This window comes from Pangasianodon hypophthalmus, chromosome 22 (assembly GCF_027358585.1).
Source record: "Pangasianodon hypophthalmus isolate fPanHyp1 chromosome 22, fPanHyp1.pri, whole genome shotgun sequence".
Lineage (NCBI taxonomy): Eukaryota > Metazoa > Chordata > Actinopteri > Siluriformes > Pangasiidae > Pangasianodon > Pangasianodon hypophthalmus.
The window spans coordinates 4,901,321-4,921,446 of NC_069731.1; the positions used below are offsets into that span (position 1 = coordinate 4,901,321).

Genomic DNA, 20,126 nt, shown 5'->3' on the forward strand with positions numbered 1-20,126 from the left:
TTAACTCATCTTGCCTTAAATCTGCTCTCTATCGTATATATCACGCGGCTTACTTGGGCGTAGCTTTGAGAAATTGAAAATGTGGACCAAGGAAAGGATTTGACTGCATCAAAGAAGTAGAGATTTAAAAAAATGGCTAGTCAAGTCAGTTTGTTTGTAATTTCTTCTACAAATGGGTAACAAAAAAAAACAGTGGCTCAGCCAAATCAAACACATTTGGATGAATTTGGAGTGACAATTTAGACAACACTCTCTATCACCCTCATGAAAACACCATTTGAGGGTTCCAGTCCCAGAGATTTGTCAGTGTGCATAGTGACTCATGATGGCCCAACACACATTGTAGGTTTTTGCTTGAATTTGTCATCTGTGTGTACATGTGGGTAGTGGGGTGACATATCCGGCCTTAATATAAGTAGGAGTTTCCACACACTAAACTAACTAGCTTCAGGATAACTGCAGTATATTAAGGTATATAAATAAGTCACCCTAAGGTTGGCTCCTGAGTGGCACAACAGAAAATGTTCACCATATTGTCGGGAGAGTTCAAATAGTGGCTAGTTCAAATCCAGACAATGCCACAGTCATGCGTGTCCGAGAGCAAAATTGCCTGTGCTCTCTTGATGAAAGGAATGGTATACTATCTCCCCTGTCAATAACTGTGACACTAGCCAATCACTGGCATCAGTGAGCTTGTGTATGTGGAAGAGGGTAGACAATGCTTACCTTCAAGTGTGGTAATGCTCTGTGAGGCAGCATTAGCAGCAGTTTGAAAAGTTGCTGTTGGCTGGCTTCGTGTGTCTTGGAGGAAGCATGTGTTAGTATTCACCCTCCCAGGTTAGAAGCTGTCATATGATGGGGAGAGCTGGATAGTGGGAGGGGCAATTGGGGTCAAAATGGAGGGGAGAAGTAAAAAATTTTTTAAAAATCATTTTTAAACAGTTAGTACGTTCCAGCTGATAGTTTAAGGTGTTGCGAGTTCAAATCTCAGGACTGCCAGAGATCCATTTGGTCTCTTCAGCAAGGCCCTTAACCCTCAAACCCTGTACAGCTTTGTGCTTGGAATGGATTCTGACTCACTAGTAAGTATGCTAAATGTAATACCGTTATGCAATGAAGTGCTTTCACGAGTGTTGGTGGTGTTTTGGGGGTACTTTATGAATTTTATGTTCATTTCGGGTAGGTGGTCGAGGGCAACAGGGATTTGAAGCTGACTGCCTTAGAAAAGTGTGGCAGTAACAGCACTTAATTGTCTGATAACATTCTTGGTAGTTTGGTAAGAGGATAACAAGAGGCCAAAATGAAATAATATGTGTGGAAAATCTTGGGAACTGACACCAACATTTTCTCTTCCTGCCCTCACCTTTGGAATAATAGATCATTATGAAAGCTGTATTATTCTTCTGCTTATTATTAGCTGCCTGGACAGATCGATAATATCCTTTAACCTGGGGGACATTTTAGTGAGATATTATCTCACTATTGGGCCCACTAATGTGCTTTAATGTTCCAAACAGAACTGAGTTATGGCACAAGTTTTGTGCCTGAAAAATGCTGCTGTTCATATAGCAGATACAGAACTTTTGATTTGATGGCTATGGAAGGTCCACATTACAGGACTGGCAGAGAGCCGATGTAGGGCCTATTTGGTCCTAATTTAATGTTGGGCAGTAAGAATGGTATATTGTTATTGTAGTGTTGGGTATTGAGAAGGGTGGTGTGTTTAGAATGTAGTGTCGTTGACAATGGTGGTGTAATGACAATGTAGTGTTTGTGAGAATGGTGGTGTGATGGGAATGTTGAGTTGGTGAGAATGGTGGTGCGTTGGGAAGGTTGTGTTGAGAATGGTGGTGTGATGGGAATGTTGAGTTGGTGAGAATGGTGGTCTGTTGGGAAGGTTGTGTTGGTGAGAATTCGGGTCTGTTGGGAATGTTGTGTTGGTGAGACATGATGGTCTGTTGAGAATGTTGTGTTGGTGAGAATGTTGGTGTGTTGGGAATGTAGTGTTCTTGAGAAAGGTGGTGTATAGGGAATGTTGTGTTGGTGAGAATGGTGGTGTAATGGGAATGTAGTGTTCTTGAGAAAGGTGGTGTATAGGGAATGTTGTGTTGGTGAGAATGTTGGTGTAATGGGAATGTTGTGTTAGGACTGTATCTTGATATTTTTTTGTGTGTTTCTGTTTTGCAGAGTGGAGAGGCTTCTGTCTTTGAGGTGAATATCCGGTACGTTGGAGGCCTGCTGTCTGCGTACTACCTTACCGGAGAAGAGGTAAGATCAAACTTGCATGTGTTATACTTCACATTTTGCTGCATCACATATAGAGCCATGTCCAAAAATCAAAACGTTTTACTTTGTTACTTCCTTTTTTTATTTAACATTGGAGGCAAATACTTTTTGTGCAGCTTGAGAAGTCCACTTCTAAATTCAAAATATGTCCATATACTGCTTGTTTCAATTTTTTACATTGCCGTGACTTTGTGTATTTAGTAATGCCAAAGTATTAAATAATGAATAAGAGCACATCCTTTATATTTCTTGATATCAGGCACACACAAACACATGCATATACTAAGCCTCCAACCTTCCCCAAAGGAGCAGGAGAGATCCACTAGCATAACTTGCCTAGACTTATTTCTCCATTGAAGAGGATAAAAATCATACTTGTCCGAAACTAATGGTCAAGGAATCTGTCGATACACAGCCTCTCGGGTCAGCTTAACACGTATTGATTGAAAATCTGAAAAAGTCAGAGAAGAAGACAGATGTGTGGAATTTGCCTGCCATTTCAGCTTTTTGCTTTGAGTGGATACTTTTGGGATTTCGTGTGGGGGAATGCCGGTGACTTTTACGTTGACGTGGGAGCGTTCCGTCCACTTTGGAAGAGTAATTGTCCTTTCAGAACGCCAGTGAAAAAGCCTTTAAGAGAGCAAGTGTAGAAGATTTAAAGCCTATGCATACAGACTACAAAATTTACTGATGCTTAATTAATATGATGAAAATTCACATGGCTGATACAGGCCAGTTGATTAATTTTTAAGGCTTTAGACGCTGTTATAATTATTAATAATAATTAATAATTATAATAATTATATAATTATAATTAGTATTAACAGCACATTATCCAGCATATGGGATCACACGTCATTCCGTATGTTTTTTCTTTCTTCCCTTGGATTGTTCAATTATTTATCCCTTCATTTATCAATTTATTTGTTAATTCTTCATTCCTTCCTTGCTTCTTTCAGTTGAAGATGAGGAAATCCATCTGGTCGCAAATCCAGATGTAGAGCCTCACAAACACTCTGCTTTTTTTGGCTTCTAGATACCGAAGCAGGTGACATGAGGAGATTTTTTCACTTAATTCACCACTCTTCACTGGTTAGGTGAAAAGATGTAGAATGATTTTGTGTGTGTGTATGTGTGTGTGATTGGAGATAAAACAGTTTTTCCTTATAGTTATCTCTGCACTGGAGTGTTTTATCAGATCAGACTGGCTTGTGGCTGATAATGCATCACGTCCGGCTGTTTGCAGCCTCTTACTTACACACAGGCACACGCATACACACTGACTGCATTCTCAAATCAACTACTATGGCCTAATAATTAAACATGTATACTGTTGTATTAATCTTGAAAATTACAGGCCATTAATTTCTAACAATAACTATATTGTACTCCAATATTGTCTAGAACTCATACATATACATACATTAATTTGAGACACAGCATTTGTCTCTGCAAGTGATGGCTTTGTGTTTTCTCGGATGCCACCAGATAGAGTGTGTTGTCTGCATTTTCTGATGGAAGTGTCAATATAGCTTAGCCTCCTGCTGTGAGCCTGTCATGTGTGTGTGTGTGTGTGTGTGTGTGTGTGTGTGTGTGTGTGTGTGTGTGGTGGGTGGATGTGTATGCCAGCTGTCTGAACTCTGCATGTGTTTTTGATGGCTTCCGGACCAGCAATAGTTATGGTAACATAGTGAACAACCACTATTACTACTACTACTAATAATAATAATATTAATAATAATAATAAAAATAAATGTTTTGTGGGGTCCAAGCACCCATTGCAAATATGGCCCCAGTGGTCAATTACTTGCCAAGTTTCACAGAACACTATAGAGGACACATATTGTTCAGGTTGCGTGACTATAGCTGAGTTGTAACCCTGTCAAATGCCTCCTAAAAGCTGATTGGTTGATGGCAGCCATGTTGTTTAATAAATAAATATTCACAAGCACATGCATGTCGCTTGACTTGCTGTAGAAAAGAGATGAGATTCAGTATGGCTGCTTGTTCATCCCTTCATCTATTTTCTCCTCACATGCTGTAGTCCACGAACAGAGAAAGTAGCTCTCACACACAGATTAGATTAACATCCGCCTGCTGGCAGTCGAGTTGTTTGGGGTGCAGGAATTAGTGTTATTGGAAGTGAAGTCGTCCCACGTCTCAATAATTTTGTCCTGGTCGATTGTTTCCATCCTCTGAGTTGTCACTTTCATGGTGTTTTATGGTGACATCATTAAAAAGACACCCAGTGGTCACTGCTCTGTTTTAATTTGCACAGCAATCTCTCTGTCGCATCTCGCTCTGAGAGGCAGAATCGATCTATGTAAAGCCCTGTGTTCTATACTTCTGTGATTTCAGAGACGCTAAGACCAGTAAAACACTTGTGTATGTGTTTATGAGATATTCTTTTTGTTGCTATAAAACTGGCATGAACACAAGTTCAAATCCCGACCATACCAAAGCCAGGAGTCTGAAAGAGCATAAATGTTCTGCAAGAACAATTTTGAGAATTTTTTCTAAATATGCATATGAGAAACAGACCCTGTCCTGGAGTATACCTTGAATAAGACAACAATCCTTCACATTATATCTCCTTTCTTGTCCATCTGTTTATTAACCAGTGTATATATACTGTACTTACAGACTTGCATTTATGTTGTGCTCATATATACACTATATGGCTAAAGGTTTGGGGACACCTGACTATCACACCCATGTGGTTTTTCCCCAAACTGTTGCCACAAAGTTGGAAGTAGACAGTTGTTTAGAATGTCTTTGTATGCTGTAGCATTAAGATTTCTCTTCCCTGGAACTAAGGGGCTCAAACCTGTTCCAGCATGACAATGCCCCTGTGCACAAAGTGAGATCTATGAAGACGTGGTTTGCTAAATTGGTTGAAGTGAAAGAACTTGAGAGGCCTGAGTGGCCTTCTTACTTAACATCAGAGCTCAACCTCACTGATGCTCTTGTGGCTGAATGGTTTTGGAATGGGCACATATGGATGTGATGGTCAGGTGTCCACATACTTTTGGCCATATAGTGTTCCACTATAATATTTGTATTAGTCCAAGTATAATAGGCCAATTATAGCAGCTGTGCTACACCACCATTTATGGTAGATTGTTGTTTATGAAGGTTTTACTCACCAATAGTTTAACCTAACACAATTTAGTATCTCCTCTAGGTATAATTCTACTTCCCGAATTTAGACTTAGACTATTTTAGAAAGTCGTCTAGTTAAAAATGAGTTTACATTGTATAACAAGCAAAGATTTTCAGTAAAAAAGACATTTTGCAACAGTGCAAAACCAAAAAAGTAGGCAATTTTTGGCTCGACGATTCCTTTATACTCTTTAAACACCATTCATCCGACCTCCTGCCTGTGACTGAGTCTGACACTGGTTTATCATGTACAGCTTGTATCATGTACACAGCGGGATCGTCAGCTTGTTGTTTAGTGGAGAAAAAAATGTTGTGTGGTAATGATCATGCAAGTGAGAGGCCTTTCATTTCCTGCAACGGATGCACAGCATTGTGTATTGTGGTGTGTGCACTTTCAACGTCCCCACCGTGCTGTCTTTCAGCTCCTTGCTCCTGATTTTAGTTTTTATTTGCGAGCTGCTTGGTAATTAGACAAGCCCAGGTCAAAACAAAGATTGCAGATAGCGAGAGAGAGAGAGAGAGAGAGAGAGAATGCTGGTTAGCTATCTGATCTGAGTTTTCTTGCTTCAGTAACAGTGACGTATTGATCAGCCGAACATTATGTTAATATCAGGTCAGAGTCAGTGAAACGTAAAAAGTGGAAGATGTACATAACAAACATGAAAGGAAGCTTCTCTCATTTCATTTTAAACACTATCATTTATAATTCTTTATTCACATGACTGTAATTATACAATGTTCTCATCACCAACCTCTTTTTCCTTCATTGCTTTTAATTCATTTATTATTAGGCTTAGATTATGTGGAGTGTCTGCCATACAAATCCCATACAAGTGTGAATTAGTGGTTACTATAGAAACGATAAAGTATTTGAAGGAGTGCATTAATGTAAACCTGTGATTTGCCTCGCATTAGAAAATAATGAGTTGAATAAAAATAAACACGAATCCTATGATAATGGTTAAACATTACCTGTTGCTCTCTCTCTCTTTCTCTCTCTCTCTCTCTCTCTCTCTCTCTCTCTCTCTCTCTCTCTGTAATTAAGTCAATAGCACTCCTTCATACCTCCTGTCTCTTTATGTCTCCACCTGCCTGTGAACATGAGAGAATGTGTGCTTTTGTTATCGCAGTAGTGTGAACTGTGTGTGCTGTCTGGTGTAAAACCCCTAAGGGAGGTTGAGTGTGTCCTCAGATGTCCTGCTAGAAGCTTTTCTCGAGTCTTGCTCCCTTTTTTTGCACTAATTGGCCAGTTTGATTCAGCAGACAGCTGCTCACACTGTGGCTTTAGCACCTGCTTAAAATAAAAAAAAGTAAAGGGAGCTGAGAGGCGATGTTTCATTTTAGTTACTGGGTGTTTTTTTAATATGCCTTTTTTATTTCTTGTGTTCTTGTTCCGTTGATTTTGTAACACACACACCCCCAATCAGTGTCAAAACATAACAGAGTGACATCAGGTATTATCTACAGCATATCATATACCTAGATTTAAAATACAGTCACATCAGTATTATAGCATCATATAACTTCATACATATGCTTGTCTCAAATAAATGATATACACACCGGAACACAATAAGTGTATACAGAAACTCGTTCAAATCTACATCCATTTATTTGGAGATTTTAGAGAGGCGTAATCAGATCTTTTCTTGTTTCTTGAAGGAGCTCCATCTCTGTGGCTGTCTGGCTGATTTTTTAGCTTTGCCAGTGTTGATTCCCTAAAAAAAAATAAAAATAATAAAAAATTGAATCTAAGAAAATGTGCTTTTAACTGTTCAAACAGGGTTGAAAAACAGGGTTGTTTTTTTAACATAGAATTAGCAAGTACACCAAATGTGCTTAATATCCATATTAATGACATAAGGACTATTAAGGACTATCTAATGATTTAATTAAAATGCTTTTTTTTTTTTTATTAATGACTTACTTTCAGTCTATAATTTGAGTAACAGGACTGTGTTTTTCTTATCAGTTAATATCAGAAAATTAAAGAATGAGAATGAGAGAGCTTTGTTTTCTTCTTTCCATGATCTTTAGGCAATTTGGATGATATTTCTGCAACTTCCTATTGAACATGACTAAAATATTTCATCAGGTGAATGTGTTCAGATAACAGGGTTGAGTGAATATTGTGGGAATAAAATGTACACTTTCCATACCTTGTAATGGATGACTCATGATACATGAAACCTGATCATTTTTCAAGCATGAGATAGATTCAATTAAATAGCTTCCCACCTTAATGCAAAAAGAAACAAATTTGTCATCAGCAACTAAAATCAGAGGCTTTTTTTTGTGAATATTGTGTTAAGTGTGAATATTTCTTGTACTTTTACTTTCATAATTTAAGTAAATTTCAGAGTTTATATGTTTCTACTTAAGTGCAGAGTGAAGAATTTGTGTATTTACACTTTTACTTGAGTATATCTTTTGCGGGAAAAAAATCTACTTTCGACAATTTACTTGTTTTCTTTAAATGTAGTTGATCAGCCAGGACATGTTTATTGACTGATGTTTGCTTCTTTAATTTTGCACTATACTATTAGGTTAATGTAGCTACTACATAGCTACTAGTAAGCACTGGAATTCTATCTCACGTGAAAACATAAATATATTCCAAAATTCATTTATTTGCTTCAAGCATTGGTAAGCTATATAATGAATATAAATGTAAATAAATGATGCGTATGTTATGACGCAGCTACTTTAGCCTTGCAGCGTCATTAACCCTGGTCATGGACTATATTTGTGGTAAAGGGAAACATTGTGAACATTTATTTTTTCGAAGAAAGAGATCCCGAATAGCACAGAGATTTTTTTATACAAGTGCTACTTGTATAAAACCAAAAACCATGGGCTAAAAGACCAGCCCATGACGATTTGAGCAATGATTTATTACAGCTGTCTCTCATGATTAGAAACGACAGTCATAGCCTGTCTCAATTGCCTCTATGTGAAAAAAGAGCCAAGCTCCGTTTATGGGTGAAAGGCCATCGTTTTAGAGGGCAGGAGAGCGATCGATGTCAGAGGCACGCGCCATCGATCACAGCGTGGTCGGGGCTGATTTGTGAGTAGGGGGAGGAAAGCGAGATGGATGCAGCGAGAGAGTAATACTGATTTAGGTTAAGGTTCTGCGCTAGTGACTGGAAGGTTGTGAGTTCAAATTGAGGAAAAAAAAAATCATCAACTGCTCAGCTGTAGGCTTGCTGTTAAACTCCCAAGTCTGTTCATAGCACAGCTGATTTACATTTAGTGTTTTAGATTGCTTTCTTTCAAGGCAGTCATATGACTGAGGTTCTGAATATTTTCACTAAATTCATGTGGAAATAAATACGCAATTTAAACTTGTGAGTGTATAAAACGTTTGCAGTAATCTATCGCTAATGATTTGGAGTCGATCAGTTGAGGTTAAATTAGCGAGTCTTCTTATACGTAAATTTACACACCTCTGTTTTTTCCAAATTTTCTGATTTCCGTGAATACCACATTCCTTGTGTAAATGCTCCTGTGAACGGTTCAAGAATAAATTCATTTGTATCCAGCTTGATAAATGAGGTCTTGCAGTGTCCTCTACAGTATTAGCACATTAGCACACAAAGTGTACAGGGAATTTGTATATCATGATGGATTTTACTACATACACCTACACTTGCATTTTAAGTGAACACATTAGATCATCGGGTCTCTGAGAGGTGAAACGTGAACGCAAAGTGATCCGGTTTACCCTCCAGAGACGGTCAAACAGACCTGAATTGTACATGTGCTGCATGCATTATGCATTTAAGCCTTGCATTCATTTGCATTTTCTTTTGGCAGATTGCTTTAGGTACAGAAGAGGCTTCAGGATGCATGTATACTGTAGATGTGGGCTGTTGCTTTATCCAGTATTCATGTGTGTGTGTTTATGTGAATACTAAGTGCTCTTTTAACCAACACTGGTTATTAATTAAGCTCATAAAAGTAATGTGCTAAACAATGGAGGGCTGAGTTCATAGATTATGAACTAAATAATGAATCAGATAATTTTGCAGCCAAGGGACTGGCTATTAATTACAGCCCTGCTTTGTACAGCTGGACGTCGGATGACAGGATGAGCCATCGTTATATGCTGGGTGTTCATTCATTTACACGTTCCTTAAGCAAGGAGTTGACAGTGACCAGGGTTGTACCATTTCTCTGTGTGGTGTGAGGTGGCTTGTCTGTCTGCTATTTGCTAACACTTTGTCCTCTTATCCTAGTACAGGTGGAAAGATTTGGATTCTCTCCCTTATGGCTAATGCTCAGCAGTAATAAATGAACAGGATGTGTTTAAAGCTTTGCTTACTCCTAATCCTGGTCCACTCCTACCTTCCAGCGAGGGCTAAATGATAACTTGTGTTTAAACATTAACTATGGATTAAGAAGTCACTCATTTTCAGACCAAGGTGGAGATTTACGAGCTCCCGAGTGAACAGAAAAGCATTCACCATATTGTTAGGACATTGTGACGATTCCACAGCCATCTGTAGCCAGGAGCCATGAGAGCAAAATGGACTGTGATGCCTGGGTAGGAAGGATGGAATTACTCTCTCTCCTGTGTCAATCACAGTGACATTAGCCAATCGTAGGTCTCTGTGACTCATGTATGCAGAAGAGGGCAGATAACACTTTCCTCCGAGGGTGTTCCCCTGAGAGAGATGCAGCATGAGCAGCAGTTCAGAAAGATGTGGTTGAGTGGCTACATGTCTCGGAGGAAGAACAGGAGGTGGAGCAGCTATTGGTGAAGTCAAGTGGGCGGGGCCAGGTAATGTGAGAGGTAAATGTTGAGCGAAGTTTATCATTATGCAAATGAGAAGTGCAGCAACGTGGCGACTCCCAGCAGGACTCAGGACTTCATTTTCCAGCACTTTTAGAAAAATATACAGAATCTAGAACCTCAAAGGGGTTTGTTTGGCCCTCACGGGAAACTCTTAATGATTCTCTGTAGAACCTTGTCATAGAAGGTGTTTCTAAAACTTTCCTAGACAGGTTAAACCATTAGCCAACCCTTGAAGAACCCTTTTCTATGAGTGCACTATGAAACATTATCCATCTTTGTGTTTGTTTTTGTTACTTTAAAAAAGATGGAAAAAAAATTGTAGCAATTTACTACTAAAAATATATGATGTAAAAAAAAATAATAATGTTTGAAGAAACGTCTCCAAATTAAGTATCTGTAGCAAAAATAATTAGCTTGAACATAATTACATTGTTCTCTTGCATGTGAATATTAGCTCTTTCAACCATATAGTGATGAAATTGGTTTATTGAGTGCTGCTATACATATTACCCACAATGAAATAACGATTATGCATGTGAAGACAACCATCGAACTAGCCGGGAGATACCAGGGAAACCATGGCAACCAGCAGTATCCTTGGATCAGGAAAGCCTTCTAGTATAGATATGGGTGACGTGAGGTGGAAAAAAATGTCTGCCAATGTAAATGCACAGGGAGCACGGCCATTTTAGGCATACCAAATGACTGACGATTGTGACAGGGGTCACTCAGGCGCTCCAGTCCCTCATGAGTCCATGAAAATCCATTGCTGCAGATTCCGATTAATGGTGAGAGGATGCTGATATGGTCAGTGGACCATCTGGTCTGCCATGGTCCTTTGGTGGTCCCTTTCCAATGATAGATGGTATAGAGGGGATTGAATAACAGATGAGCTTCAGTAATTATAGAACCACAAAGTGACAAAGTGGTAGGTTTATATATTTATAATAAACTGGCATCTCGGTGAATGTCTCAGAGGGGGTTATTTAGGATTTGGTCTATTATTAATTTCCTCCAAATGTAGTCATTGTTTTACTGCAACGGCTTAGAACATAACAGCCGACATGTGAGACGGCGTCCACTGAACAAAGTCTCTGTTGTTGGTGTGTCTTGGGGTGTAAAGCAATACCACCATCTGTTTCGTGCTAAAAATATTCAAACCTGAAGTGTGTGCGGCCTAAACCAGAATAATTAAATCCAGTGGTAAAAATGGCAGCACTGTTGGGTAAGCATGGTCTGCGAATTCTGTTCTTATTTTTGTTTGTATCTGCTTGTGATATTTTCTAACCAGTTTACTTGGTTCTATTTCATAAAATATAAACAAACTATTAGCTTAATTTAAACCACCACAACCCTAACCAGGAAGTTACTGAGGATAAATGAACAGAATGCTGTAAGTGCATTGCACAGTACCCCACATTAATCAGCGTGTTGTTTCCTGTCCCACAAGCTTCATATCTGACCTCTCGCTCGCACCAACCAGCTTCATATCTGACCTCTCGCTCACACCAACCAGCTTCATATCTGACCTCTCGCTCACACCAACCAGCTTCATATCTGACCTCTCGCTCACACCAACCAGCTTCATATCTGACCTCTCGCTCACACCAACCAGCTTCATATCTGACCTCTCGCTCGCACCAACCAGCTTCATATCTGACCTCTCGCTCGCACCAACCAGCTTCATATCTGACCTCTCGCTCGCACCAACCAGCTTCATATCTGACCTCTCACTCACACCAACCAGCTTCATATCTGACCTCTCGCTCACACCAACCAGCTTCATATCTGACCTCTCGCTCACACCAACCAGCTTCATATCTGACCTCTCGCTCGCACCAACCAGCTTCATATCTGACCTCTCGCTCGAACCAACAAGCTTTATGTCTAACTGCACACCTGCATGAAAGTAAAAGTCTCCCACTGAGACTTTTTTGTTGCATCCCATGGGATCCCATTCCTTCTAGACTACAAGTTGAGGCCTCTTATCTCAACCAGATGCCTTGTAAACCTTTCTGGGAACCTTTCCAAAAAAGCATATAGTGCATCTTCTATTCCTATCTGTATTTGTATCAGTTTAGAAGACATTATCTGTTCATTTCTGCATAATGTATTTGTATTTAGTCACATTCATGGTGTGTATAGTACAGTTTTGGGAGCTGTCCTTGGTCCTGAGGAGTAAAAAAATTCAAAACAGTGTTAGCATTTGGCAGTGTTAGCATTACACTAATTTCAAGTTGCTTGTGTTCGTTATAGTTTGTCTTCTGAGGGCATGCACTGCCTAGCATTGTTTTATTCCAGTGTGAAACAATACTAGTAAAAAAAATGTAAATCTTTTTAAAGCTAACTAGTTAAGCAAAAGTTAAATAACACACTAATTGGTGTGAAAATCAGTTGTTTTATTTTCATGTTACAAGCTAGGGTTCGTTCTAGCTTCACTGGCGGATTAGCAAAGCAAGCTAAATACTACTATATAAAAAAAATTACTGTTAGGGAAAAAAAAATGAGTACAATTTTCAAACCCTTAGCTTTCAAACCCTTCACTGAATAAAGAAAAACTACTAAAAGAAAATAAAACATTCCACGTCCTCTCTGTCTCACCATGATTATGGTATTCAGGTGTCTGCTACTGAATACATCACTCCAAATCCAGCTTCAAGGTCAGAGGCCTTTATTTTGTTCAGTACAGAGCAGCAGCTTCCCTCATTATATTATAAAAGTGAACTTTTGACTTTTTGAACACTTACATATACTCAGAATCAGCACACTAAGAGCAGGTTTGCTGAAGCCAAGACCTTCAGAGGCGTTTGGCAAGATGATCTTATGACCCTTATACTGAGTGCAAAATACATTAGTCTGACTAGAAATATTGTAATATTAATATTGCATAGGATTGACATAAAAAGAACTTTACGTAGGAGGGCTTGCAGACTCAGAGCTGACTTTCAGACATCACAGGTTATTATCTTAACTGTCAGAGAGAGCTCTTTGTTATCCCTGTTAATTGAAGAAGCCTTTATTTGTCACATATACATTACAGCACAGTGAAATTCTTTTCTTTGCATATCCCAGTTTTTTAGGAAGTTGGGTCAGAGCGCAAGGTCAGCTGTGATACAACAACCCTGAAGCAGAGAGGGTTAAGGGCCTTGCTCAAGGGCCCAACAGTGGCAGCTTGGCTGTGCTGGGGCTTGAACCCCCAACCTTCCGATCAGTAACCTAGAGCCTTTTAACCACTGAGCCACCACTGCCCAAAATATTATGGGATTCGAACCTGAGCCCCCGGAAGAGACTATAGCATTAAGCCAGCACCTTAGACCGCTCAGCTCACTGCCTTATTGTTACAGCCATATTGTAATAGGATTTGTGCACTGATGTATTTTAGGTTGGTGTATCATCTAACCCAGAAATCTAAATCTCTCCCATCATATTGAAAATAAGGGGCTGTGTTCAGAGTCAGCGAATTGAGTCCAAAAGTTATGTGAATATTTATGCAGGGAAAGTTACTCGTATTCAGAGATGGGGTACGCACATGCTTAAGTCGATTTCCTGGGCTTCCCGTTCAGATTATTAAAATGACCTGCGTGTACTTTAAGGTTTAAGATTTTTCTTGAGTAGAGATGTCTGAGACAGGGTTTTTAATAGAGTCACAAGCACTTGCATTTAAGCCTGAAAAACCACTTCCATTAAATTACATTACAGTGAGGTCTGAATTTCTCAATTTCATTATTAAATCCTCACTACACTCACTTAACTCAAGTCTGAATACAGCCTACAGCAGTGTCTTTCTGGCAGTCGAAAGATTTAAACTCCCAAACTTTAAACAGAATCTTACACTACCCACGTTTACTTTTGCTTGTTTGGCAGACACTTTTATTCAAAGCACAGAAGTGACGCACAGCACAATATAAACACAGAGCCTTTAATTAAATGTGACGAGAGAGATCCAAGTGCGACCCTGTGACCAGAAACAAGTGCACAATCGTGATCAGATCGTAAACAAGCCCAAGACATCAGAACAGACAGTGCCAAACCTCAATTACAAGGGGTGGTGCTAGAAAACACACTCAGACACACTCACATATACACGCATCTACTCAAACACCTCCTGAAAATGGCTTGTTTAATCTCGGCTGGCTTACGGCCCATGTTTGCATTGGAATATTTAATATTTCAGACATTGACACGCCATCGAGTAAACAACAACAACAAAGTGAGGTTACAAGCCTAGAGGAACAATTAATGTGTAATTTCATAGAGCTGCCCTTTTAAAAGCCAAAGCCCCAGTGGAGAAACAATGAAAGCAGACTAATTATATTACATGACTGCTGTTCAGTTGCAATTGCCTCCTAACTCAGAGTAACAAAGTTGGCAATAGTGAGAGTGGTGCATCACATTAGGAGAGTCTCTGTGGCCCTAGGGTCAAAGCCGAACTCTGCGCTGATGTGATGAGTTACCTTCCCACCCATGGCATCTGTCGTTTTGGTTTATACAACGGTGCTGATATATTCTCTATTCTGATTGGTCAGAACTGATCAGGGTTGGTTTATTTATCTTGAACAGCAGCTCTGACAATAGCTCCAGCAAACCTCAGGTGTATATGAATGTATTTGTTGTAATGTTATTATTTCTATGGTAACACTCTGTAGACCCGCCTGGTAGGTGTGTCAGGAAATGAGGACACAGAAGTCAGGCTTTGGAGACCATGACTTGGCTTTTATATTTTATTTTCTCTCCCTTTTACTGTTTGTTAAATAAAAATTCCACACATGCACACGTTTCTGTTTTCCCACAGCTCAGCTTGTTCCCCACACTCTCTCCTACATTCTCTCCCCCCTGCAACACACACAACATGTTAATTATCCGGAGGTGCATGCTCATTCCTGGAATTATTCACTCCTTCTCCCAGACTCTGCCCTCCATTCACAAACGGCGCTTGACCACACCTCACACCTCTGCCACCACATGCCCATTTCAGTGGTGCCTCGTCCGTAGAGGTGGGTTCAAGGTGTTGACTTGGCCTCCAAATTCCCCAGATCTCAATCCGATTGAACATCTGTGGGATGTGCTGGATAAACTAGCCTGATCCATGGAGGCCCCACCTCGCAACTTACAGGACTTAAAGGATCTGCTGCTAATGTCTTGGTGCCAGATACCACAGCACACCTTCAGAGGTCTTTTGGAGTTCTTGCCTCGATGGGTCAGAGCTGTTTTGATGGCACAAGGAGGACCTACACAATATTAGGCAGGTGGTTTTAATGTCATGGCTCATCGGTGTATATCAGCCAGTCAACCATTGTTAATCTTCATGAAGTCCTCACTGATAGCTCCATACATTTTAAATTCTGTTGAATTACTAATTACATCTCTTAAAAAATGGTGCTATTTGACAGATATAAGCGGATTCTGTTTCACTGATTTGCTCACCTTTGTAGATGTTGCGCAGTCGTGGTCTGACTGCCTCATTTCGATCTATCGAGTTATTATTGCCCCCAGTGGTCAAAAATGAGAACTGCAACAAGCACTAATAAACCCATCGGGGCACAAATCACGCTGCCCCATGCTCTCTCTGTGAACATTTCCAGTGAAGAAGGAGCAGCAGACAGGACAGTTAATGACAGGGTTGCCAAGTCCATAGTTTATAAGCCAGTTGGTTTAAGAATAATCTGTGGCCACCAGGATCTTTTTGTTATAGCAAATAATCGTAATTAAATCTGCAACTAAAGGCAAAGTGTAAGTGAGACAGTGTGTCTATGATGTACAGAACCATTTCTATTGTAAGATTTATTTCTAAAAAATTGGGAGGACCTTGTTTCCCCTGCAAAGGCTGAGAAAAATAAGAAAAATATGTCTCCCTTTCCCAATGCCTGACTTTTTAGGCTAGTTTCAACTTTTTGAGATGTATTTGAGCTGGAATTTTGCTGAAACCTGGCAACCCTAGTTAATGATATTAGTGCTTGTGTGTTCGTCTAGCTGGAGACAGGAAATGCCTGCTGTATCAAACGCAGTTGAACAAAGGTGCGTCTAAAACTGCTCAAAATAAGATGTTCGCCTGTATGCCGGATGACTGTATGTTGTCATCTCTCAACTGCTTTTTATGCAACTATAAATTTATTCCTCCATCTTTTTCTGTTCCTCGGTCTTCACCTGGTCTCATTTGTCTTAGTCTTTTCCCAGAAGTCTATACTTCAACTATCCTTTCTACCTCACTGTGTAATTTTCCATTCAATCTATCTTGCTTCCATACTTGTCCCTTTATCTGTTCTTTTTTCTTTCTTTCTCAGCATTATCTTTCTTTCATTCACTCATGAAATGAATGTCTATCTCTCTGCTTGTGTCTCCTTACCATTCCTTCTTTCCCTGTAATCTTCTTTTTCTGTCTTTCCGTCCATCTTTTTACTTGTATTTCTCTTCATACGCTTCTCAGGTTCTCTTTACTGCCACACTTGCTTCTTGCTTTCGTTCTCTCTGTATTCATCTTCCTTTCGTTCTGTCACTCTTTCTTTCTTTCTCTTTTTCTACATCTCACTGTTTCTATCATTCTTTCTCTCTGTTTCTTTCTCTATTTTCAAATTCATTTCATTGCTCTATGCTTCTGCTTCTCTCCCCTCATATGTTTTCCTTTCTTCTCTACATCTTGCCTTCCTCCTTATCATCAATCTCTCTCTCTTTCTCTCTCTCTTGTTCTCTCTCTGTCTCAGTCAGGTGGCACGCTCTTTCATCCGTCTCCACTTCATCTCTCTTCGTCCGTCCCCTCAGTGGAGCTTTATTATATCCAGTGTTCTGCGTGACTGGTGAATAATGAGACTCGCACTGCTCTGTGATAATCCTTTGAGCTCGTACCTACACATAAATCTGGAGGATGATTACACATTAGAGTGATGGGTACACCAAGGTGCTATTTTATCAGGAACACCTACCATACAGGTGTACATTTACTGACAGCGGCCCATCTGTGCACATTGTGTCCAACCCCTTAACATGATATATTAATAGAAAAGGAGCCTCCACAGGTCTTTAAATCACAGCATGGTGCCCGGCAGTGGGCTAGCGTTGCATCCGGGGAGTATTACCGGCTTGACCCCAGTGTTCCCTGATCCACTGCAACCCTGGCCAGGACTTGCAACCCGAAGGTGAACCTGAAGGTTGTGGGTTCGAGTCTCGGGTCCGGCAGGGATTGTAGGTGGGGGGAGTGAATGACCAGCGCTCTCTTCCACCCTTAATGCCACGACTGGGGTGAGACCCTTGAGCAAGGCACCAAACCCCCAAACTGCTCCCTGGGCGCCGCAGCAAAAAAAAAAAAGGCCGCCCACTGCTCCGGGTGTGTGTTCACGGTGTGTGTGTGTGTGTGTTCACTACTGTGTGTGTGCACTTGGATGGGTTAAATGCAGAGCACAAATTCTGAGTATGGGTCACCATACTGGTGATATGAGTAAACATTTTAGTTCTAGGAATAATACCACCTATGGTTTCTGTAAAGGTTTTGTCAACCTTGAAACATTTTGTAATCAATGTTATAATGACATTGTGAAGAAAACCATTATTAAAGAAATTTAAAAAAAAAATAAAATTATGAGAACATTAATTCTAGAATATTACAACTAATATTTCCTGAGCACAGAACACTTGAAACGCCGCAGGTTTTATGACCTGGCAACATTTTTAAATTTCCAGTGTAAGTTAAAGTTTATTGAAGGCTTAATGTTAGTCGAGATGCAAAAAAATCTGACAGGCTTAAAGAACTTAAAATCTCTTTATTCCAAAGCACTGTTGAGTTCTTGAATCCGATTGGCCAGAACATGTTGATTAATCCAATTGGCCAGAACATGTTGATTAATCCAATTGGCCAGAACATGTTGATTAATTTTCTATAACAGCAGCTCTGACAGTATTTAAACTGCATTTCAAATCACAGGTTTTTATTTAGACACTGGTTGTAATATGTTATAATTTCATTGTTATAGGATGTGTATGGCAGATGAAGCATATAGTCTAAGACTAATAATAAAAGGAGTTAAAAATATTTTATTTTACAAAGTAAAATGCATCATTGTTGATATGGTGAGGCTTTCTGTGAGGAGATGAGGTTTAGCTTTGGAAGGAGTCTCCAGTGTCAGTGCATTGTAGTTTTCCAACAACAATAAACATAACTATAAATGGATAAAAAGAATGGTGCGTCATTCTTTAATTATAATGAAGATAAGAAGAATAAACTACTTTACAGTGTGCTGTTACTGGAAAATAATCAACCTCAGGGTAGTAACAGTTACTCCGCTTCATCTCACCAATCCATCTTTGATTATTTTACTATAACAACACACCCCCAAGTGTGTTATTCCTTACTTATTTTCTTATAATTGTTCTCCAGTAGCAGTGTGTGACTGGCTTTTTGTGGTCTCCTCTTTAATAGATTCAATCTCAGACATTTTAAACTAATAAAAGTCTTTGAAAAAGAAAATGTGCGCGAGGCTCGCTAGCAAACAGATTCTGATCACGCACCAGAAAAACTTTAAACTCAATTAAACAACCTTAGCTGCATCTTTATTACAGCAAATACTATTTATTCATCTTCTGAATGTTAGTTATTACTTATTTATCTCTCTAATCACATAATGCCTGAGTGTGGGCTTTTAACACTCACAGAGCATAACAGTGCTATTTACTTTTTAAGCAGCTCAGTAAAGACATTCAGTTTGAGTGGTTCAGCTTCAGTGATCTCATTTAAAAGTTTTAGATGCAATAAATCAAAAGTACACTTTGTTTTTTAGCTGCTTTTCATGAGGTTCAGAACATTTACACTTTAGAGCAGAAAAATTGTAAGTGTGCAAATTCATCCCTTAAACAAATACACTTAAACTGCATTTAGAATGCTTAGAGATGACTTTATTGGAGTGTGTGTGTGTGTGTGTGTGAGTGTGTGTATACAGTGCACTGTTACAGCATTTCCCACACTGGCCTACTTCCCACAGCCATTATTAAATCCTTTGGAAGTGAAAATTGGATTTTTTTTTTTTTTCACTTTTTTTCTGTGTAATTAAAATGATATTAAATTACATTACGGGCCACTTAAATCGAACTCGAAGGCTGCATTTGTCCGAAGGGTTTCAAGCTTAATGTTGCTGCCTAGGAAACCAAATTAGGGCCACCACTGTGTGTATAATGCTAATTAACAACTATTATCTTTCATTTATTGCTTCCTAGCAATATGTACAATTCTGGGCAATTTAATAGAGTAAATGAAAGCTAGTGGTCACCAATCATCATGCTGTAATTTGCATAAATCTAATTAAGATTTTCTTTATTCATTCATCTTGAGTAATTGCTTTCTCCTGCTGAGGGTGTGGTGCGTTATCACGGGACCACTGGATGTGAGGTGGGAATACATCTTGGAGGGGACGCCAGTCCTTTCCATTGCAGTGCAACATGCATACATTCGTATCAATGGGCATTTGGAAATGGGAAGAAACCAGATAACCCAGAGAAAACGCAGTGTAAAGTTTAATGACAGGGCAGGACATAAGTATGTAAATTTAATAATGCTTTTCAGAATCAAAAGAATTGAAATCAGAGCAGGCAGGCAAAGTTAAATAGGAATAATCCATAATCAGAAACATGGAATAGGAACCAGGATCAAAACCCAGGAAATAGCAGATCTAGGTATCACTTAGAGATACAGGAAAATAAGGCCAGCACTTAACAAAAATAATGCTTGATAAGACAATGTATAAATACACAACAGAGTATACACAAACAAACTAGGACCAACACAGAATAGGTGAACACAATCAGGTAACAAACCAGTGACAGGATGGGGTGGAGACAGGATTAGAAAAGAAACAAAGGTACATAATAATGCATAATAAAGAAAAGCACACGGTGAATA

At 39.4% G+C, this 20,126-nt stretch overlaps 1 protein-coding gene across 2 annotated transcripts in view; it reads left to right on the top strand.

Annotated features, from left to right (window-relative positions):
• The window catches only part of LOC113532696 (mannosyl-oligosaccharide 1,2-alpha-mannosidase IA), a 212,842-nt gene that overhangs the window by 155,200 nt on the left and 37,516 nt on the right, over nucleotides 1–20,126 (top strand). For both annotated transcript variants that reach the window (XM_026924220.3, XM_026924218.3), the window contains exon 4: nucleotides 2,188–2,268. In XM_026924220.3, the coding sequence (XP_026780021.2) occupies nucleotides 2,188–2,268 (81 nt within the window). The remainder of the gene's footprint in view (nucleotides 1–2,187; nucleotides 2,269–20,126) is intronic.